General features: G+C 35.3%; 1 protein-coding gene across 2 annotated transcripts in view; it reads right to left on the reverse strand.

The window, feature by feature from the left end:
- The window catches only part of LOC106875633 (protein jagged-1b), a 34,081-nt gene extending 12,568 nt beyond the window's left edge, over nucleotides 1–21,513 (reverse strand). The window contains exons 1-11 of one of the 2 annotated variants that reach the window (XM_089364965.1): nucleotides 21,342–21,513; nucleotides 17,795–17,914; nucleotides 13,689–13,802; nucleotides 10,722–10,949; nucleotides 10,056–10,102; nucleotides 8,239–8,412; nucleotides 6,897–7,047; nucleotides 5,633–5,797; nucleotides 4,556–4,669; nucleotides 2,461–2,574; nucleotides 565–678 (exon numbers count right to left, since the gene is read on the reverse strand). In XM_089364965.1, coding sequence (XP_089221091.1) covers nucleotides 565–678; nucleotides 2,461–2,574; nucleotides 4,556–4,669; nucleotides 5,633–5,797; nucleotides 6,897–7,047; nucleotides 8,239–8,412; nucleotides 10,056–10,102; nucleotides 10,722–10,949; nucleotides 13,689–13,802; nucleotides 17,795–17,914; nucleotides 21,342–21,498 — 1,498 coding nt within the window. In that variant the 5' untranslated portion in view covers nucleotides 21,499–21,513. The remainder of the gene's footprint in view (nucleotides 1–564; nucleotides 679–2,460; nucleotides 2,575–4,555; nucleotides 4,670–5,632; nucleotides 5,798–6,896; nucleotides 7,048–8,238; nucleotides 8,413–10,055; nucleotides 10,103–10,721; nucleotides 10,950–13,688; nucleotides 13,803–17,794; nucleotides 17,915–21,341) is intronic. The other variant, XM_089364966.1, reaches the window with a different exon arrangement.
- Between the last annotated feature and the right edge of the window lie 3,039 nt (nucleotides 21,514–24,552).

A 24,552-nucleotide genomic window follows, 5' to 3' on the forward strand; every position in this document is an offset into this window, starting at 1 on the left:
CTCCTAATTAATAAATAACTCGGACAAAATAAATTGGTTAATAGATACCAGGGTAGCAAAGATCACAAATAACTGTGGTGTAACTCCTGTTTATGAGGTAGAAACTCTTTATATGTATGTGTGTGTATAAATTTGTGTCTGTGTTTGTCCCCACCAACATCACTTGACAACTGATGCTGGTGTGTTTACATCACCGTAACTTAGCGGTTCAGCAAAAGAGACTGATAGAATAAGTACTAGGCTTACAAAGAATAAGTCCTAGGGTCGATTTGCTCAACTAAAGGCAGTGCTCCAGCATGGCCACAGTCAAATGACTGAAACAAGTAAAAGAGTATATATGTGTGTGTGTGTGTGTGTGTGTGTGTGTGTGTGTGTGTGTATATATATATATATATATATATATATATATATAGATACACACAAATGTGTATGTATACATCTGTATATATGTGTGTAAATATTTCCTCTTGAGTGAAATGTTCTGACTTTTTTCTTTCTTTTTTTTTTTTTACAGTAATGCAACAAATTAGTAAAAACTGCAGTCACGTTAATTTGCTTAATTACCTATTTGACAGGTATCGCCATAGAATCCATCTGGACAGAGACATTGAAATGATGCTCCACGATCCTGACAAGTTCCTCCATTGGAACATGTAAAACGATCACACTGACTCACTTCTGTAAAATAACAAAGAAAGAACAAAAATATTCAATAGTAGGAGTCGTAGTAGCAGTAGTAACAACAACAACAACAACAGTCCTTTCTACTATAAGCACAAGTCTTGAAAGTTGGAGAAGGGGACCAGTCGATTACATCGACCCCAGTGTTTCAGTGATACTTATTTCATCAACCTTGAAAGGATGAATGGCAAAGTTGACCTTGGCAGAATTTGAACTTAGAACACAAAAATGGATGAAATACTGTCAAGCATTTTGTCTGACACGCTAATAATAATTATAATATTAATAATCATAGTTTCAAATTTTGGCACAAGACCAGCCATTTCATGGGAAGGAGTAAGTGTTCAACTGGTACTTATTTTAATGACCCCGAAAGGATGAAAGGCAAAGTTGACCTCAGCAGAATTTGAACTCAGAACTTAAAGACGGATGAAATGCCGCTAAGCATTTTGCCTGGTGTGCTAATGATTCTGCCAGCTCATCGCCTTAATAATATTAATAATAATAATTTTAATAATCTTTTCTACTGAAGGCACAAGGCCTGAAATTTTGGTGGTGGGGGTGAGGATTAGTTGATTACATTGACCTCAATGTTTCACTGGTACTTAATTCAATGACCCCGAAAAGATGAAAGGCAAAGTTGAGCTTGGTGGAAAAATAATAATAATAATAATAATAATAATAATAATAATAATAATAATACAGGAAAAACGAAGGTTGTGGTCACTGAGGAGAGTAGACGTGATACCAATAGTAATTGGTGCACTTGGAAGTATCAGCACTCAACTAGCAACATGGCTGAAAAAGATAGGTGCAAGTGTGAAGGTAGAACACCTACAAAAATCAGCATTGCTTGGAACTGCAAGAATTCTTTAAAGGGTTCTTGAAGCATGACCTGTAAACAAGTGTCACCTTAGTCTGATGGCTGTGGACAGCTGACACTTTCCATCATACCCAGCAAAATAAGCTGTGAGTTTTCACATGATAATAATAATAATAATAATAATATCAAATTTTGGAATAAAGTTAGCAATTTCAGGGAAGGGATTAAGTCAGTTACATCGACCCCCAGTGCTCAACTGGTATTTATTTTATCAATCTCCAAAGAATGAAAAACAAAATTGACCTCAGCCGAATTTGAACTCAGTACATAAAGACAAATGAATACCACAAACAATTTTGCCTGGCATGTTAATGATTCTGCCAGCTCACCACCTTAATAATAATAATAATAATAAAAATAATAATAATAATAATTAATTAATTAATAACAATCATAAACTTCAAATGCAAAAGAGTATAATTTTACCGTATATGACATATACCGTTTTCATTTTCTTTTCTTTTGCAGTGAAGCATATCTCAAAGACTGTCACATTAATCTCTTTGCACAAACACCATTAATGAAATTTCTGTGAAAATCTCTTAAATCTTTTATTTCTAAAAAGTTCTATGCATCAAAGACAAATAGATTCTTCTTCCACAGGCTTCAGTGTGTGTGTGTGTGTGTAAGCATGTATGTATGTATATATCTGTCTGTGTCTTTGTGGCTGTGCTTGTCCCCCACCACTGCTTGACAATCCCAGTGTTGGTGTGCTTACATGCCCTGTAACTTTGCAGTTCAGCAAAACAGAGACTGGTAGAATAAGTACTAGGTTTTTAAAAAAAGTCCAATTTCTTTGACTAAAACTCTTTAAGGCGGTGCTCCAGCATGGTTGCAGTCAAATGACTGGAACAAGTAAAATAAAAATAAAAAGAAATAATAGAATAATCTCTTACTTGAACTGCATGTTTTCCCTTTCCATCCACTGGGACACACACATCGGAAACCGTTTACTCTGTCAGTGCAGATGCCATGATTTTGGCAAGGATTTGGACTACAATCATTGATGTCTGGAAATATTTCAAGACAAAAAAAAATATATATATATATATATTTAAAAGTTTGGAATAATGTTACTTGAGAAGGTGCATATAACTCAGAGGTCTACAAATCTCTACAGTTTGAGCAACTATTTCTCTGCATTGGGGAAGGAGATGGTTGGATAACATCCTTAATCTCAGTTGGTCACGTTTGGGAATCCAGCTGGAATGTCTAATAATGGTTGCTTCTGATAGGATCTTATGAAGGAAATGCTTGAGAACTCTGTCCTCAACAACCATCAGGAGACATAAGAGTAAGACCAAGAATACAATGGTTGGATGGTATCCATAGTCTCAGTGAGTCATGTTGAGGAATCCAGCTGGAAAGTCTATTGACGGTTGCTTCTGATAGTACCCTATGAAGAAAGAGGTACTTGAGGACTCTACTTCCATGACCCTTCCAGGAATAGAGGGTGAAGAAAACAGATGGCTGACAGATGATTTAATTGAAATATTTCTTATAGTTGTTTATTTGCTAAAATAACAAACTATGAAACTTATCCATTTTTGGCATTGGTCATTGAAGTAAATTATTTTATATTTTGAATTATGAAAAGGGGAGAGGCAAGTGAATCAGGAATGCTTGAGTAGAAGTGGTACTAGATCAACATTTTCTGGGGAGCAGAGGCCATTATGGTATCAATAGAAGAGGTAAAGAGAGAACACAGCAAAACCTATGTAAAAGATTTTCTAGTTTTCCTTTCCTTTTTGATGCACTTCTGCTCCCTTTCTTGTATTTTGGTCTCACATATATAATTTGCATATGATAGGTGTGTGTGTGTGTGTGTGTGTGTGTGTGTGTGTATGTGTGTGTGTGTGTGTGTGTGTGTTCATTATTGTCATTATTTTAGGTCTGTTTTCCATGCTGGTATGGATTGGATGGTTTGACAGAATCCAGTGGATCAAGCAGCCAAGTCTTACTCCGTTGTCTCAGTTATGACACGGTTTCTATGGCCAGATGCTCAACTGGATACCAACAACTTTGCAAAATGTACTGAGTATACTTTTTGCAGCAGCAGCAGCAGCAGCAGTAGTGGCAGTGCTATAGAGAATGCCTTTCTGTCAGCAAAAACTAATAAGCCCTCACACACAAACATATATATGTATGTATATGCATCTGTGTGTGTGTGTGTGTGTGTGTGTGTGTGTGTGTGTGTGTGTGTGTGTGTGTATACACACACAACCGTGTTGTATCCTTCCTTTTTCTAAGATGGTAATGTGTTATCTGAGGAAATTTGGATGCTACTTTTGTAGCATGTAGTGACTCCCTTATTGGTTTGAAAGTGAAATATGATTCTTACTCCACAGAAAAGCTTCTTTCAAACTGGAAGGGATTTGCATGTTACACTAAAGCCATTATTACAAATGTTTTTAAATTGCTTTATTCAAATTATTAAAAATTAGATTTATGTAATGAATTTATATTCTTAATTTTTATGATTATTTTGATAATTATTGAGTTATCAGATAAATTTGTTTTCTTTCTTTCTATTTGGCACTTCAGTTTGAAAAGAAGCAAAACTTTATCCAAAAGTTGTAGAAGAATAGAACTAAAAAAAAAAAAAAAAAAAAATTTACAATAAAAATATTTTACATGTTAATCCAAATAACATTGGAAAGGATTAAGATAAATGGGACAAAAAAAAAAAAAGAACTAATTTATCTGATAATCCAATCTCTTTTATTCTAAAAAATAATTATTTCTATTAAAGGCATAAGGCCTGAAATTTTGTGGGGATAATTTCGACTCCAGTGTTTAAGTGGTTCTTATTTTATCAACCCCAAAAAGATGGATGTAAGGCAAAATTAACCTCAGCAGAATTTGAACTCAGAATGTAGAGATGGACAAAATTCCACTAAGCATTTTGCCCAGCATGCTAACGATTCTGCCAGCAAAAAATAATATATAAAAAAAAAAGAAATAATAAATCATAAAAAAAGTGTTACTCACTGCGGCTACAGCTACTACCTTCCCATCCCGGTGCACAAACACACCGGTAAGATTGCACTCCATCAATGCAAGTCCCATGGTTACGACATGGATTATGCAAGCAGTCATCTATGTCTGAAATTAGAAAATAGAAACGGAAATAAGAGAAACGTTTGGAATTTTGAATGGATGGGTAGGTGGGCCTTTTTTTTTTTAGATCCACATGCACATGCATGCATACACACACACACGCACAAGTTTCTCCTGAAAGCGTATTTAAGTCTGGTCAAGCCATCAGGTAAGACTCAGTTATAAAGTGTTTTGCAAGAAACCTAACTCCACTTGTCAGAACAGGGCTTCCTTATCAATGAACGTTCAATTTTTAGTTACAAGAAGAAGAAAAAAAAAACTACTTTAAAATGAGAGAGGGGGGGGGGAAGAGAGAGATATATATACATACACAAACACAAACTTTATTTCTTTATTGCCCACAGGGGGTCTAAACATAGAGGGAACAAACAAGGACAGACAAATGGATTAAGTTGATTACGTCGACCCCGGTGTGTAACTGGTACTTATTTAATTGACCCCGACAGGATGAAAGGCAAAGTCGACCACGGCGGAATTTGAACTCAGAACGTAAAGACAGACACAATACTGCAAAGCCTGGCATGCTAACAATTCTGCCAGCTCACCGTCTTCACAAACACAACTTGCACACATTTCAGGTTTCTTTCAGTTTCCATGTACCAAATCCATTGAAAAGGCTTTGGTTGACTCAGGGTTATTGTAGAAGGTACTTGCCCAAGGATTGAAATGTAGTGGGACTGAACCAGAGGCTACATTGTTGAGCTTTGCACATGTACGCACTGAACAAGGCCCATAACTCTGTCAGCTCCAACTGCTTGAAAGACAAAGATTTATCTCGCTACTTCACCACTAAATGGCTCACTCATAGCAAGAACATCCAGTTGTGGAAAACAACTGCTTGGACAAATAAACTATTACATATAAATGTATACAACAAACAATGTGAAGCTATAAACCAGCAAATAAAGAAAAAAAAATAGAAATATTAAAAAAATTCTGATGTCTTACTTTCATGACAATATGTTCCCTGGTAGCCTGACTGGCATTCACATACAAAACCACTTCCAGCCTGACTTCGACAAATTCCATGTTTACCACAGATGTTGGATGATATTGAACGCACCTCCCCACTAGTTCGGTTGGACGGAACAGATATGGTACATTGGTCAATAACTGTTGATAAACAAGGTGAGCAAGAAATAAGTAATAATTTTTGAAATGACCGGTTAAAAAGTTTTATTTGAACCATCAGTCAGCACCACGATGTTTCTCACTGCCACCACCAACGCCACAAAGTTACTAAGTACTTTTATAAAATTTTCTGAACATAACCTATATGTATAAGTGTGTGCACCTGTATATATGAATGCATGTACACACACACACAAGAAAGATGACAAAGGAACAGATGATTATCTTACGAACTACAATAGCTTACAGCTATTTCTACTATAAGATGCAGTGGACACATTAGATGAGTGTTTGAATAATGCATTATAGCTTCATCAGAGCCTTGAATATGAAGTGCAATTTATTTGGAGAAAGAATTACATTATATAAATAGGGAAAGGCATTACCAGTGAGATGTATATAACAAAAAGCATATATTTAAAAGGTAATTAGATCTAATAGACATACATGTATACACACACACACATGTATATATGTAAATAAATACGGCTGGTCCATGGGGTTTTACCCCCAGGTTTCATGTCCATAAAGTGCATAGCTTTATAGCATTTCTTCAGACCCCTAAGGCCTAGGGTCTGAAGAAACACTGTAAAGCTAAGCATTTTATGGACATAAAACACAGGGTAAACCCATAGAGCGGCCATATCTATCTTTATCTATATACTTAACTGCTCTATAACTTAGATTGTGCTTCTTTTTTGGAGTTATGATTTACCGACGATATACATGTGTGTGTATGTGTGTGTATATGTGTGTGTGTGTATGTGTGTGTGTGTGTGTGTGTGTGTGTGTGGAAACTATTGTATCAAGTTTTGTCCCTTAACATTAAAATGATAACTTAGTCATTTGAGAAATGGATATTGATAAAAACAGAAGCAAATTCAAATAAATACTGATGTTGATATGATTTGACATAAACTTATTGAAGCAGAACCTCTCGACATGATTGCAGTCACACTATAAGAAAATAGATATTATTTCACAGTAGAAAGGAGAAATAAACAAAAAATTTTAAATGTGAAACCATGACCTGAATGGAAGATAATGGCAAGAAGAAGAATTGGACAAACTTGAAGCTAACCTTCACAAGAACCATTTGGACAAATTTTCTTCTTTTTTTCACAAGTTTTTCCTTCAAAACCAGGCTGACAATGGCAGTAGAAATCTCCTCGCATATCATAACATGTAGAACCAGATCTGCAAGGGTTTTGTTGGCACGAATTGATAGCAATCTAGTAATAGAAATAAAGTAATATTGTATGATTTCATTTTGTTTTTTAAAGAATTCATAAATTAATAATTTACAAAAAATAGCATTATTTGGTTTAGAAATAAAAAAACATAAGTAAATAATCAAAGACACTCATTACTGTAGAAAAATATGCACAGATCCTAAAATTATATCTTTAATCTTTACCATATTTCAGTTGAAATACGCTGCTTTTCATTTCAATTGATTTTGAAAATAACAAAGAATTTAATAAAATTTCTTTGTTATTATCAAGTTGGTGTTTGGGACATAACATGAAATTTTGATAGGTTTTAATCTAGATCACTTTAAGCCTTTTTTTTTTAACCATATTTGTTGAAATACTGTGTCATTCTTTCAATTAATTTTGAAAATAATGAAGAATTTCATAAATTAACTTTGTCATTATTAAGTTCGTGCTTAAAACATAAATTAAAGATAAAATTTTGATAGAAGGAACTTTTAACTTAGATGACTTTAATACAAGGATGTTGTCTCATAGAAACAGGGCTGATCTCAAGCAGGTTAATATCAAAAGAGTTAATAAGTGAATTAGATAGATTTCTGTAATTATCTTTTTCAAGCAAATTCTTATTTTAGACCCCTCTAATTTAAGATCTCCACAAGTCTCCAGCTTTCTCTTTCATATTCTCCTTTCTTCCTATTCTTCCATTTCTTCAATAAATCAAGATATGTCTTTTGTTGTGTCTAGGGAGAGACATTATGCAAATATGATTAACACATGCACTGGTCCTGTTCAATAGGTTGCAAATAGCAATGAAAGAGCTTTCACAATTAAGTAATCAGTTAGTTAGTTGGCTATTTAACCAATTGACTAATGACGGAATGAAACTGAACCAGTGTTTGTGTTAATTATATTGGCATAATGAATCTCCTTAGACACAATAAAATTTGTTTCAACACATGAATTCATATAACAAATCTTGTAAACCAGATACAATAATCAGGATACTTTCTTTTAACTATTCATCGAGATCTTTATTGAACATTTCTGGTGAGGCTTGACACAAACTTAGATGAATGTCCATGAAACAACAACAACAGCTGCAGCTGCTGCCACGACCACCAACATCATTCATAGCTGAGCGCTTGTGTGTATAAAGGTACAAGTTGATTGCTTGTGAATAGACTAGAGTTAAAAGATGACACCTACCTGACACTGTAAACCAACATAGCCTGAGGGACACTCACATCTGAAGCCATCGTTAAGGTCATAACATACACCTCCATTTAGACAGGGTAGGCTATGGCACCCATTTATCGCTGCATCACAGTGCCGCCCTGTAAAGCCTGGTCTGCACTGACAACGGTAATCATTCACAAGGTTCTGCAAACGACAACAACGTTATACATATAGATACATATACATTTATACATACAATTAGTGACAACTGAATTTTTCCTTTTTGATTTTATATTGCAGATAGCCACCTTCATTATCATATATAAATATATAAATAGATAGCTATCTATGTATGCATGTATGTATATATCTATCTATCTATAAACCACATACAAAAATAATATATATATATTCCCCTACAATACTAAGTATTGAACCAATATTTCCTTGGATGCAACCATCCTTTCACGAGGTTAACATATCCTTTAATTAAATTTATATATATACATATGACAGGCTTCCACATAGTTTTTGTCTACCAATTCATTCACAACGCATTGGTTGGCCCAGAGCAATAGGAAAAGACACTTGCCCAACATATAGCACAGTGGGACTGAACCCAAAACAACATGGTTGTAAAGCAAGCTTGTTAACCACACAGCCATGTCTACACCTATAAAAGGATTACTTGATTATATCATATGGATGGGCCTTGTGCCTAGGGTAGAAGAGATTCTTTTAAGGTGGCGAGCTGGCAGAATTGTTAGCATACCAGGTGAAATGCTCAGTGGTATTTCGTATGTTGTTACATTCTGAGTTCAAATTCTGCCAAGGTCTACTTTGCCTTTCATCCTTTCGGGGTCGATTGGGGTCGAGGTGATCGACTAGTCCCCTCCCCACAAATTCCAGGCCTTGTGCCTATAGTAGAAAGGATTATATTAGATGGATGGAAAGACGGATAGACAGATGGGTGGTTGATCAGATAAAGGATGGAAGTGTTGGTGAGAGAATGTTTGGCTGAGTGAGCAGATGAATAATGGAGTGGATGAATGGGTGAGTAGATGATTGGGTGCTTGGATATACACACACACACACATATATATATATATATATTCTCCATGATAGATTGCTAATCACTACACATTCCATTTTTTTTCTCTCCTTGTTTCTTTCTGTGTTCCTTTCTGTGGAAGAGCGTAGGTTCGAAATGTTTAATGAGTTTTTCCATTCCCAAGCGTTATATTAATACATCTATTTGTTTTCTACACCACCTGTCTTCGCCTGTTGTTTTTTTGGGTGAATTCTCCCTATATCTATATCTATATATATATATATATATACACATACACATACACATACACATGTGTGTGTGTGTGTGTGTGTGTGTGTGTGTGGATGATGGATGGCTGTCCTTCTTATCACTTTATGCTCAAACAGGAAATGTGGGACCTGCTTTTATTTATTTAGTTTTTTTATTTTGTTTAGTCAGGTAAACTGGAACGAGTAAAGTGAGACTTATTCATGAAGCGTGCATTAGAAGAGGTTTGAACTCATGCCCCATGTGGTCAACAGTCCAGCCCAATAAGCCTCACAGTCATTATTGATGCAATGAAGAAGCCACAATGCAGTTGTTTCTTGAACTGCTAAAAACAGCAGCAAAATCTCAACCTACTCTTGGATGCTCCTAAAAAAAAAAACAGAATGATCCCAGTTGGAAAGCCTTACATCATGCATGTCTATTTAGGTGACCACCCAGAGTTAAACACCAACGACAGCCACAGTCGCTGTAATGAGCATTAAACATGAAACAAAAATTAAAAAATAAAAATGCCATGATGTAAACTTACAACGCATGTAGCACCATTGTGACATTGACCAACACAATCAATGATGTCTGCAAGAGAAGAAATAGTTGAGAGAATATTAGTAAACTTATTCCTTATGTGGTCATCTGGCCTAAAGACCAAGAAATGATAACGGAAGAGAATTTGTCATTATCATCATCATCATCATAAGCAAAAAGAAAAAAAAGAAAAACAAAAAAAACAACTTAGTTTTATTAGAAATATACTTTATAAGGAAACATTGGAAAATAATGGAAACTAAAACATTGATTAGTTTACCAACAAAAATCTTAATTAGAAATGCAGATTAAATAATTAATTAAGATTCTGTTTTCACAAACAAGTATTTAAATACATAAGTATGTATAACTCCAGTGCAATAAGTACAACTGGTCTTCCTCTCTTTTTCATCCTCACAGTCAACCTCTCTCCCTCCCTCTCTCTCCCACACACTCACACATGCATACAAACACTCATGCACACACACATGCATAGTCGCACATGCACACACAAACACACTCGCATGCACACACGCTCACACACGGACACATAAATACACTCACACACATGCAAGTACACCCATACACACAAGTGTACAAAAAAGAAAAAAAAAGGGTTATTAGCTTTGGATAATATTCCTAGATAGAACAGTCCAAGACGTATACTTACTCATATCACAGTTTTTCCCAGTCCAACCTGCCTGGCACTGACATTCATAGCTACCTTGAAGATTCCGACAGTAGATTGCATTCACACAGGTGCTGTCTTTGCATTCATCGACATCCAGCTGGCACTGAGCCCCTTGCCAGCCAGGACGACAATGGCATTTGTATCCATTGACTTGATTTTCACACCAGCCATTATTCATGCATGGGTTTGATGCACACTCGTCAATATCTGTTAATTTAGATTAATGCAATAAATATATTCATTTCCTTTTTTAACTAAACACAAGGCCCACTCTTGGAGAAGAGGGATACAGCTTATTACATATACACACACATTACATATATATTATGTATAATATATATATATATATATATATATATATATATATGTAAATGTCAAATGTTGAAAATGAGTGCTCAATACCGCATTGGTGGATATAATTTCTTTATTTGTGAATTGAGGCTACCATTGGTTTCATCTTAAGAAAAGTAGGAAAATATCTTAGTTTTTTTAAACAATTTTTTACGCTGATCACATGGAGAAAGGTGTTTGCCTCTATTTTGGAGGCTGTGTTTTCCAAAATGGAGGCAAACACTTTTCTCCATGTGATCGGCTTGAAAAATTGTTAAGACACTAGGATATTTTCTTAATTATCTTAACATGAAACCAGTTGTAGCTTTAATTCACAAATAAAGACATAACACACACACACACACAAGTTGACTCTGGTACTTCTTTTCTGAAAAAATGAAAGGCAAAGTTGACCTCGGTGGAATCTGAATTCAGAACACAAAGACAGATGAAATGCTGTTAAGCGTTTTGTTGAGTGTGTTAACGATTCTGCTGGCTCACCACCTTAATAATAATAATAACAACAACATCAAAAAGGATAAAGTATGAGGACTATTACAGACTGGTTTCAAAACTGTGTGGAGTGTGTGTGTTTGTGTATGGGGGGGGGGGGGGGGGGGTTGAGGACTCGGCAAAATAGGAAAGAATGCTCAGCCTTTTCACACCATCTCATTTGCCATTCCTACCAGGGAAGGAAAAACAACCTGGACACTGAATGAATGCACATAGAATGGTATTTGTAATTCTGTATTCATCCTGGACAGGTTTGGCTGACCACATACACACTTCTATTGCTGCAGAGTTTATCTTGAACTAACAATGGCCCCTAGTAGCACTTCCAAACCAGGAATTTTTTTTTGAAGTTATTCATCATTCTCGGGCTAAAAGCACAATGGAACAAACTCAACAAGCCAATTCTTTCTTGCCTAGGCCCAGAGTTTCTGCAAGAAAATTGTCACTCTTCTTTATCTCTAGTCCTTTATAACAAGCTAGCATGGAAGTTTCACCAGCAACATTATTCAACTAGTAGAGTTCAGTGAACACCTGATAATGATCCAAATGTCCAACAACCATTATTGATCTTTACTTGACTCAACATTGCAGCCCCATCCAAGAGGTCAGCTGTGTAAAGATGGGCCAGAAAAACACCTACTTGTCATCAAAAATTCTCTGAAGACACCACAACCTCAATATATCTCTGCACACTATCAGTCACTGCATGCTAAGTCATCTGCTCAGAGAATGTTAGCAGCAGATGGGCTACTTGGGCTGTAGTAAGTGTCCCTTCTACAAGAAGCCAAGAAAATAGATATTTTAATCTGGTCAAATTGGAAACTGGAGCAGAATATGACAGTGAGACAATAATACGGTGATAGGGCCAATGTATGTATTCAACACGTTTGTCTGACCTCTGAGGGAAAGCTTTCTCTCAGCCCATTTCTGAGTGAAATTAGTTACACTGTTCATAAACTCGTCTCAGTCTTCATCTGCCAAAAGAGAATCAGACTGAACCAGACCTCAGATTACATATTAATGATGTGTAGGTACACGGTATTTCGTTAAGCAACCACTATATACTACAAAGTGTATTAAACATGTTTTATAAATCTATAATGTGTTCTACTGTGTTAGCAGTGCGCTTTTACATTAATTGTTAAGGTTATCTCTACAGATATTTGATAGAAATTATAGCCAGCATTGGTTTTTGTTAAACAGTTTCGTATCTGAGATGTCAGATGTAAACAAACAATGAGATTGAAAATGTATGTTTACATCTGATGTCTCGGATATGAAACATCATAAACAAAAATCAGTGCTGGTTATAATCTTTATTAAATATCTGTAGAGATAACCTTAACAAGTCAGATAGCATAATTCAATGCTTGGTTCCACTCTCTGTGTTCCCCTATTTTTACAACCTTGTGTTCCTTTAGAACAGTGTAGATCACCTCAACCAGTGTCTAATTTTTTAAATTTTCATAACATTATCATTATGTTAAAGTAGTGGTTCTCAAATGGGGTCTATATGACCCTGGGGGCGGTCAACATACGATTTATCTGCAAGAAATTGGTTATACTTCCATAATACACAACATATTAAAAATTTTTTTTATACAATTCCGAATAATATTTAATTATAAAAATATAACAGGATTTTTTTAAAGCACTAAATGGGTAAAAAGAATCTAGCAGAATAAAATAGTAATCAAAGGGGTTCATAGGCAAAAAATGGTTGGAAAACACTGTGTTAGAAATTTCAATGATAATGAGGCAGAGAATGGCTTGAGGTTACTGAAAAATTAAGAAGTAGATGACTTATAATACAAGCAACATATAATTATATACTAGGAATAATTCCTTGTTGCTATATATTTTCATCTCATGGACCATTTCCACCTTTCCCCCAACCCGACTGACATCTGTTACCTCTTTTCCTCCTTTCTTGCTAACTCCCTGTGATTACAGTAAATATGAATAAATAACAATCAAGGTCAAAACAAGGTTATTTCCCTTTGAGAATGTAACGTGCAATCATACGTAATGACAAGCAAAACAATAACAACAAAAGCACATTTAGTGATGAGATGAAGTGAGTTCATAATATTATTTACATACCAGTTTCACACAAAGATCCAGTCCAGCCAGGAGCACAAATACAAGACACTCCATTTGCTGCAATTACACATGTGCCACCATTTTCACATGGATTAGTTTCACAGTCACGATCAACTACAAGGAAACAGTAAGCAGATTAAAGTGTGTTTATAGATTAAAAACACTCCACAGATTATTAAATCCACAAATCCAATGAGATATTAAATCTACCTTCACAAATTGTCAAATTCATCCCATAAATTGTTAAATCCATTCATCCAACAAGCTGCCAAATTCAACCACAAGTTATTAAATCCCTTATCCCTTCCCAACAAATTATTGTCAAATCCACCTCCAAAAATTGTCAGTTCTACCCCTAAAAGTTGTTAAATCCACCCCAACAAATTTTCAAATCCACCTGTTGCTAAATCCACACCTCTTGTTGTTACGACAACGAGGGTTCCAGTTGATCCGATCAACGGAACAGCCTGCTCGTGAAATTAACGTGCAAGTGGCTGAGCACTCCACAGACACGTGTACCCGTAACATAGTTCTTGGGGATATTCAGTGTGATAGAGTGTGACAAGGCTGGCCCTTTGAAACAGGAAGTAAGAGTGAGAGAAAGTTGTGGTGAAAGAGTACAGCAAGGTTCGCCACCATCCACTGCCAGAGCCTCGTGGAGCTTTAGGTGTTTTCGCTCAATAAACACTCACAACGCCTGGTCTGGGAATCGAAACCACGATCCTATGACTGCGAGTTCGCTGCCCTAACCACTGGGCCATTGCACCTCCACTGAATCCACCTCTCTAACAAGTTATTAAATCCATCCCAACAAACTGTTAAAATCCATCCTACAAGTGTTAATTCACCCCTACAAACTGTATTAAATTTATCCAATGTGATTTAGCTCAAACTGAAAGCATATGTCATAATTTTTCTATTTTCCTATATTTATATTCAGAAGAGAAGCAGTAGCAAACCCTGGTCCCTTTTCAGGGTCCCCAGAACTTGTTGAAAAAAAGTTATTCTCAAACTGGAAATATAGACTAAGCTTGTTTACAGTAGAGCAGACCCTGTCAAAGACACCAAAGAACCAGGATTCTGATGGTGCAAAATCAGACATCAGCTTCAGTTTTTCAGTCCCAGAACAAGAATGGTTCCTCTGAGTGCCTAAGGTGCCGAATATCACTTGCCAGACCATAACTGACTCAAAGCTATGGGTAGCCTTTTCCAAGGTGCCACACAGTTGATTTGAACTTGGAAAGACATAGTTGTGAAGTAAACCTTCATAACAACACAGCCATGAACCAGTATTGAAGAATTTCAAAAATATTTGAAAACAAATATATATATATATAGCTGCTATTTATATATATATATATATATATATATATATATATATATATATATATATATATATATATAGCTGCTATTTCTATATATATATATATATATATATATATATATATACAGCTGCTATTTCTAGTACTTCAAACAATGATATATATGCCATACTTGTTTTGATTAAATATGTAATTATTAAATACGTATCAATTAGATATGCATTAATTAGAATGTACTGGTCTGACCCATGCCAACATGGAAAATGGACATTAAATGATGATGATGATGATGATGCTGACGATGATGCAATAATTCCTAATAGTAGCACAAGGCTGCACATTTTTAGACAAATATAAACTGAGACTGAATTGAGGCTCTCTTCTAACACTGCTGCTGCTAATTTTACAGATGCCTAGTAGGGAGTAGGGAAGAATGAAAGGGAAACAAACCCCTAGTAATATTTGGACTTGGAATGTTGAGAGATGAAAATAAATGCTAGTACATGCGTAATTTGACACAACTTACATCAAGGGAGACACTAATTACAAATATTGTAATTGCTTACTTTGATAATATTTAAGACATTTATTCAGTTTTTTTTTCTTTTACTTTTTCTTGTTTCATTCATTAGACTGTGGCCATGCTGGAACATGACCTTGAAGAATCTTTAGTTGAATGAATCGACCCAAATACTTATTATTTTTCTCTAAAAGCCTGGTACTTATTCTATCAATCCCTTTGCTGAACTGCTAAGTTACAGGGATGTAAGCACACGAACACAGGTTGTCAAGCAGTGATGGCAGATAAACACAGGCACAAGGATACATACATATATACATACATTATATATATATATATATATATATATATATATATATATATATATATATATATATATATACACACACACACACACATAACGGGCTTCTCTTAGTTTCCATCTACTAAATCCACTCAAGAAGGCTTTGGTTGGCCTGAGGTTATAGTAGAAGACACTTGTCCAAGGTAACACACAACAGGACTGAACCTGGAACCATGCGGTTGGGAAACAAACTTCTTACCATACAGCCATGACTGCACCTATAGACAGTCAGGAAAAAATAAATATTTTCTGAAGAGATGGGCAAGGGAATGTGTAAGACTAATTGCTTTGTTACTTCAGTAAATTACAGGTATCTCTTTTATCAGTTAATTGAAGAGAGAAAAAGAGTGAGAGAGAGACACACACACAAACAGTTGTCAGACAATTAGACAGACAGGGTGAAAGCAAAGTAGGTATCAATAGAACAACAGGAGCCAGAAATTTAAAAAAACAAAAAACAAAAAAACAAAAAAAAACTTGAAGCTGAACATCATCAACAACAACATTTTAACTACCACTTCTCAATGTTTGGATGGATCAGAGAAAATTCAGTGAGACAGATTATCTACGGCTGGATGCCCTTCCTGTCACCAACCTGAACAAGGTAATATTTTCTTATGACTAGACGTGTTTTCATGAAAATTTAGAAATGAACAACACAGCTTACAGGAAGGTGACACTTGTTTACAACTATTATGCGATGGCAATATGACAACACCAATATACACATACACACAAATATATATATATATATATATTTATTACTCCTTTTCTTTATATGTTTTGGTCATTTGACTGTGGCCATGCCGGAGCACCGCCTTTAGTTGAACAAATCGACCCCAAAACCCTTATTCTTTGTAAGCCTAGTACTTATTCTATCAGTCTCTTTTGCAGAACTGCTAAGTTACAGGGACCTAAACACACCAATATCGGTTGTCAAGCAATGGTGGTGGGGACAAGCACAGTCACACATACATACAATGGGCTTCTTTCAGTTTGTCGACAAAATCTACTCACAAGGCTTTGGTTGGCCCGAGGGTATAGTAGAAGACACTTGTCCAAGGTGCCATGCAGCACGAAACCATGTGGTTGGTGAGCAAGCTACTTACTACACAGTCACTCCTGTGTCATATATATATATATATATATATATATATATATATATATTCACTGACTTTTGAAAATAGAAATAATACATTTCTAAATCTCTCAGAGAGATTTATGCAATAGCAGCACGATAAAGTGATAATATGTTGTCAACTTAATGTGACAGTCTCATAAAAGGGAAGTCCAAAAGGAATCGGTGTTTCCTAGGGCTAAATAGCAGTAGCCTTCTTCCCTTTCATGGGACTGCCACATTAAGTTGACAACATACTATCACTTTATATGTTGTCAGTAAAACATGAATAGAAAAAAGAAGCAGACTCTAAGGTATAGAGCAATATATTATATAAAATTAGATAATGCTGGTTTATGGCATTACCCTGGGTTTCACGTGAAACCTAGTACTTGCTAGACAGGTCATAAACCAACAGGTTTGGGATCTGATGATATGCTGTAAACTAAGCACTTTATGGACATGAAACTCAGGGTAACTCCATAAATTGGCCTTATCTAACTTTATCTGTGTGTGTGTGTGTGTGTGTGTGTGTGTGTGTGTGCACGCGTGCAGACTTCATTCAGCTTTTCCATACAAAATCCACCTTGGTAGGCTAAGTTCTATAATAGAAAATACTTACCTAAGGTGTCACGAACTGGGGCTGAACCTAAGACCATGTGGCTGGGAAGAAACTTTCTTAACTACACAGCCATACCTGCACTTATAGAGTCTTCCAATTCATTACCAACAATAATATTAATATATGATAATGTTATGCTAATGATTTCAGTGCTGCCACCTTTATGATAAAAGAAAATGTACCTATTTCACAGTTTCCTCCAGAAAATCCTTTAGAACAGGTGCAAGAATATTCATCAGGTTTGGTGTTTTGGCAAATGCCACCATTCAAGCAAGGTTGATAAGTTCCGCAGTAGTTAAGATCTGGAATAAATCATCAAAAGAAATGAAAGTTTTGGGTTATTCAGGTACTGTTTTTTGAGTACATGTAAAAGGTGATACATACATATATATATACATACATACACACACACTTACACGTATACAAACTTATACACACACACAACTGAAATGCGGTTGGTTACAGTAATAAATAGAAGACTCTAAAACAGTTATTATATATATTCTTATTTTTATTTTAATTAAATCTGTATATATATATATATATTTATGTTAACCGAAGTTTGTCTGATTTGAACTTTTTCTATTATATCCATTGTACTTATCTAATGCTTCAGGTTTGACTTGAGTACTTGTATGCTGTCTAAGTGTTTCGAAAGAAAATGATAACTGCGTGTATCATCATCATCACCGTTTAACATCCGCCTTCCAAGCTAGCATGGGTTGGACGATTTGACTGAGGACTGGCGAACCAGATGGCTACACCAGGCTCCAATCTGATTTGGCAGGGTTTCTACAGCTGGATGCCCTTCCTAACGCCAACCACTCCGAGAGTGTAGTGGGTGTTTTTACGTGCCACTGGCACGAAGGCCAGTCAGGTGGTACTGGCAACGGCCACACTCAAAATGGTGTATTTTACATGCCACCTGCACAGGAGCCAGTCCAGCGGCACTGGCAACAACCTCGCTGCCAGTGCCGCTATACATATATATGCATATATATATATATATATATGTTTATATATATATTCTTTTATGTGTTTAAGCCCAAAGGCTGTGGTCATGCTGGGGTACCATCAGTGTTATCTTTTCACTAGGCATGCTTTTGTGATTGGCTTTTGGTGAAAGGGGGAGTTCAACATTGGTGCCCTTTTGAGGGCACCTTGTCATGATGTAAGTTCATCAGGGGCCTTGGACAGCAGGAGGTTAAACTGTGTTTTGAAAATATCTACCCTTACTTCATGTAGATCTCTCAGATGTATATGTGTGTGTGTTATTTATGTATGTAAAGATTTCACTTTAGGTATAGCGATACTAATAACCTGGTGTTAGAACTAAGTATCTTTATGCTTGAGAATAAAACATCAGTTGAGTACAGAGCAGTAATAAGACATTAAATAAATGACAAAGAAATAAAAATTTAAATAATCAACTTCATTGGCTTACATCTGTTTCTGCAATAAGATGCAGTACACTTACAGCTGTTTGTGCATCATCTTGTAGCTTCCTCAGAACTTAAATGTCTAAATGTATGTGTGTGTGCACGTGTATGTGTGTAGATGGGGCATATGTGTGCTCATTCATTCATGCTAGCAAAATTTAAACAAATACATTATCGAAGCATTTTTTTAATAGTCAGATGCTCTCCTAATCATTAACCCTTGCTTGTATTTCTAATATGGGACGTTTCAATTCAACTCATCTTTGATGGGGGTAGATCTAGCGAGCGATTTGTTGACAGAGACATATTGATAAAAGGCACTCTCGGTAGCTCAAACTAAACACAGAAAGCAAAAATTCACACACATACACACACATGCATGTACACAAGCACACATTATATTGTATGACAGTTTTCCATTCACCAAAACCACTATTACCTTTTTCTTTTTTTTACTTACAAGTTCCCATAATGTAATGATGCAAGGGAGGTAATAATATAAAAAAATAACTGAATTAATGTAGTGTATATACTGTAAATCCTCGAGTACAGTCCACCCTTGAGTATAATACACAGGGGATTTTTAGGGGGTTGTACCTCTGAAAAACCGAAACCTTGTGTATAATACGCACCCCTTCTCTAACTTGAGTCAAGGAGGTCTATATAACGTCCTTGGTTTGTAAATATATATACGGTAATGTCGTTTATTATTATTGTATATATAACATAATGCAAACGGGTAGCTTTTTTGTGCACTTTGTTTGCAGAAAATAAAGAAATAACTAATAAAGTCAGTGGATAATAAATATTAAATAAATTGCCTTTACATATTTATCACTTAGAAAATATATTTCATTTTAAACCCCGTATATAGTACGCACTAGGGATTTTGACCTTTAAATTTTGAGAAAAAAGTGCGGGTTATACTCGAGGATTTACGTTAAGTTAATTAACGAAGTAGCTAACAGGAAGATACGGATAAGAGTTGGAAATGAAATGTAATAACCATAAAACTATAAAGTAAAAACAGTTGATTTTTAGAATAACATGGTGTTAGATGTAAGACAATAGGACAATGTAAGAGATATAGAGACTACATGAGCAACACGTGGGCAGTGTACAATATTGCAGAGCTAAAGAGGAACTAGTCTACATGTCAACCTCTAGGTATTTTTTTATTTATTTCCCATCTTCTAAGAATTTATTTTAAGAACAATATCAATTATTGTGGGACATACAATTTACCAAATTTTCCCCCTACATGTGTGTGCATAAATATGAATATATATAAGAGCATCCTGACATAATTCTAAACAGGAGAGAGGGAAAATGCCCCCCACAGGCCACCAAGGAACCCTACAGATCTCAAGCCCTTCCTATTCACCAAGAGTAACACAGCAAGTGCTCTTCTCTCCTCTATGCTTCTCAGTCATCAGGTGCCAGCTTAGAGTAGGTCCGCTCCCTTTCAACAAATTTACTGGGAGACAGCACATCCCTTTCAATCAACACCTTTTTCAAATAGAAATTTTTAAAAAATTCAACGAAGTTCAAAGATTAGAAGATGCTTGTTGCATCATTCATAAGTTTGTTAGTTCATGTTTCAGAGTTGGTTATTGTTGTAATTTTTGTTATATATAATTTGTTAAAGGCCACCAGAACATATAGGGCTGGCTACTTTGTTTGTTGTTCACATCTCAGAGGTGCAGATTTAAAATCATATAACATACAGAAAATAGCATTACTAAGGCACCACGCAGATCTTATGTAAAGCACTTTTAATACAGTAACCATAAGAGCATCACAACAAACCACAGCACATACCCAAGGCACACAGAGCTACACTCAGTAGTGCAGTGAAAGCATGTGATAAAGATAAGACTACTGGATAATAATAATAATAATAATAATAATAATGATAATAATAATAATAATAAAGGCCTGAAATTTGGGAGCAGGGGACTAGAAGATTACACTGCCAGCTTGCCGCCTTAATAATTATAATAATAATAAATAATAATAATAAAAATAAAATAATAATAATAATAAAATAATAATAATAATAAAATAATAATAATAATAATAATAATAATAATAATAATAATAATAATAATAATAATAATAATAATAATAATGATAATAATAATAATGATAATAATAATAATAATAATAATAATAATAATAATAATAATAATAATAATAATAATAAGAAGAAGAAGAAGAAGAAGAAGAAGAAGAAGAAGAAGAAGAAGAAGAAGAAGAAGAAATAATAATGAAATGTAAATTGACAAACCTTTATTACAGAGAATTCCCCCCCAATTCCTAGCACAGTTACATTCCCAAGGTTCTCTACAGGTGCCGTGCAAACAGCCTGGATAAGGACTGCATTGATCACAAAGTGGTCCTTGCCAACCATCTGTACAACTGGAAAGAGAAATAAATAAATGCATGAATACATATATAATAAAACAAACACAGAATAAAAGAATTGGATTTTTAAAAATTCTTAAACATAAACATTAAAACTGGTACAAATTCTTTTTGTATATATAGATACATACATACACTTGTATATTTGTATATGCTTGTGTTTGTGTGTGTGATGATGATGATGATGATGATGATGATGACATATCATATATACATATATGTATGTGTGCATGTATGCATAGATGTATGTATATATGTGTTTGTGTCACCCTGTTTTGATGTGTGCTAATTCTAAGCAAGAACCAGCAATCATACATGTTTGATGTCAAAAAAGAAAAAGCAAAAACAAAATCCCCATGTCTGGTCATTGTGCTGGGAAATATTCCCCTTGTTTGGAAAACAAGTGAGGGTTAGTAACAGTAAGAGCATCCAGTCAGGGAAAGAAAATCTGCTTCAATAAAGCTTTGCAAGTGTGAGAAAAGGGATTTAAAAACAATGATGATGATGATGATGATAACAAGGATGACACTGATGATGATGATGATAATGATGATGGTAATGATGACAGTGATGATAATGACATTGATGATGATGATGATGGTGGTGGTGATAATGATGACATTTATGATAATGACGACAATGACAACAAGGATGATGATGATGATGACAATAATGATGATGTTCATGATGATAACAAAGATGATGATGATGATGATGATAACGACTGCTGATGCTGATGATGATGACAGTGTTGATGATGATAATGATAACGATGATGATGAGAAGGAGGACAATGCTGCTGCTGCTGATAATGATGATGATGACAAAGATAGCAGTACTGGTAGTGGTGCCATTAATTAGATTTCCATTCCTTGCCATGCATTACATATGACGGTCCTAGCATGGCCAACAAATTCTTTGGAGATGGCAAAGCTTGGTAATTTGCATTCCATTTTATGATTTTGACAGAGTATTTCACTCTCATTTATAGAATGTAAATATTTAAGTCTGCAAAAATTCAAAAAAATTCTTGAGCATGATTCCAAAATCCTTATTTATTTCAACTGATCAAATTAACGAAAAAAAAAAGAAAAAAATCTGGGACAAGATTATCCCTAATTTAGTAATCTATTTCTAAACTATCAAATTTGAGACCCTCCCCCCTCTCTCTTTGAATCTGTCTATATTTCACATTCTCATTATTCTGCCATAGTCGGTACTCCAAAGCAGTACTGCCCCAAGCAAGAACTACTTTGGAGTTCTTCATTTCTAATCTATCTAAGAAATATCCGTCATACTTCCTCATTCTTCATTCCACCAGCAGCACCACCACCATCACCACCTTCTTCTCCTCCCCCTCCATTCTGTACACAGCTGTCACAGCCACCTGGGGTTCCATATACAGTTTGTGACCCCCAGTGTGAAAACAAACTAATTCAATCATCTAGTTTTTTTTGTTTGTTTTTGTTTTTTATTTACTTGAGGTAATTGTGGTGGTGGTGGTGGTGGTGGCTGTGTTTCCGATTCCGAATCTGTATTCCATGGGGTTGGCAGGCATAGTTTCTCCAAGAGTTTGCAAGATTTAAACTTTTGCAGCAATAACAGCAGACAAGGTTAGCCTCCACAGTTATTCAACCTGCTAGAAACAACAGTCAACTCTCTTCAAATAACATTCCACCATCTTAAAATAAGGAATGGAATGGACACGTAGAATAACATAGCCTTATATACACCTACAAAGATGGGATGGTCACATTTGGAATGCCTTTGATGAAATGCCTCCTACAAATGTGTGCCCCAAGGTTCAAGAGTTCAACAAAACTGACACTCCCACCTGCTACAAGAAGTGTTCCAGTTAATCTGATCAACAGATATGCATACCCTTAAATAAGTTCTCAGGGAGACTCAGCATGACACAGACTGTGACAAGACTGGCCCTTTTTGAATTACAGGTACAACTCATTTTTTGCCAGCTGAGTGTGACCTGAGTGATGTGCCTAAGGACACAATGCACCACTGGGAATCAAACTCATGACCTTATGATCTTGAGTTCAATACCCTAATCCAGTGTTTCTTAACCTTTTTACCTTTGTGTAACCCTTAAAATAAATTACATGTCTCGAGGAACGTGTGTGTGTCTGTGTGTCTGTGTTTGCCCCCCCCCCCCAATCACTTGACAACCAGTGTTGGTGTGTTTACGTCCCTGTAACTTAGCAGTTTGGTAAAAGTAACCGATAGAATAAGTACTAGTCTTACAAAGAATAAGTGTTGGAGGTTGATTTTTTTTTGACTAAAACCATTTACGGTAGTGCTCCAGCATGGCCACAAAATCAAATGACTGAATCAAGTAAAGAATATATATATATGTATACATGGGCGTGTGTGTGTGTGTGTTGTGTCTGTGTTTATTGTGTCCACCACCATCACCACCATTGTTGGTGTGTTTATGTCCTCTATAACTTAGCGGTTCAGCAAAAGAGACCCATAGAATAAGTACCAGGCTTAGAAAAAAATACTGGGGTCGATTCACCCAACTATAAGTTCTTCAAGATGGTGCCCCAGCATGGCCGCAGCCTACTGACTACAAAACAAGTAAAAAGTAGAAAAGTAAATTATAAAAGACCTCTGTCTCTTTTTTTTCTTCTTTTTTTTTTAATAAACATAATTTCGACGGTTGGAGTTTTATGTCGTTGGACCTTAATTGTTGATTACAATTTAAAATAAATCAATATACTGAAATTGATCAATCAAATTTTAAGGGTTAATTGAAAGTATTAAAGGAAGATGAGTAAAAATGAAGGGGAATTGACAAAAAAAAAAAGAAAGAAAACAGTTGAATGAAAACTAAATAAAAAAAGACATTTAGAATTATCTCCCTTACTCAATATTTATTCTCTTCTAAAGATGGAAGCTTTTTTTTTCACGTAGTAATCAACCTGCTAAAAATAGCAGCTAAGTCTCTCCTAAAATTCGTATATTAAAAAAAAAAATTATAGAATAGATACGTTGGGAATGTGTGTACCTTATATAAAGTAGACTGGGAATTTAGGGTAAGGGGCTGCACATACACAAAC

Source organism: Octopus bimaculoides, chromosome Z (genome assembly GCF_046866305.1).
Source record: "Octopus bimaculoides isolate indiv1 chromosome Z, ASM4686630v1, whole genome shotgun sequence".
Taxonomy (NCBI): Eukaryota; Metazoa; Mollusca; class Cephalopoda; order Octopoda; family Octopodidae; genus Octopus; species Octopus bimaculoides.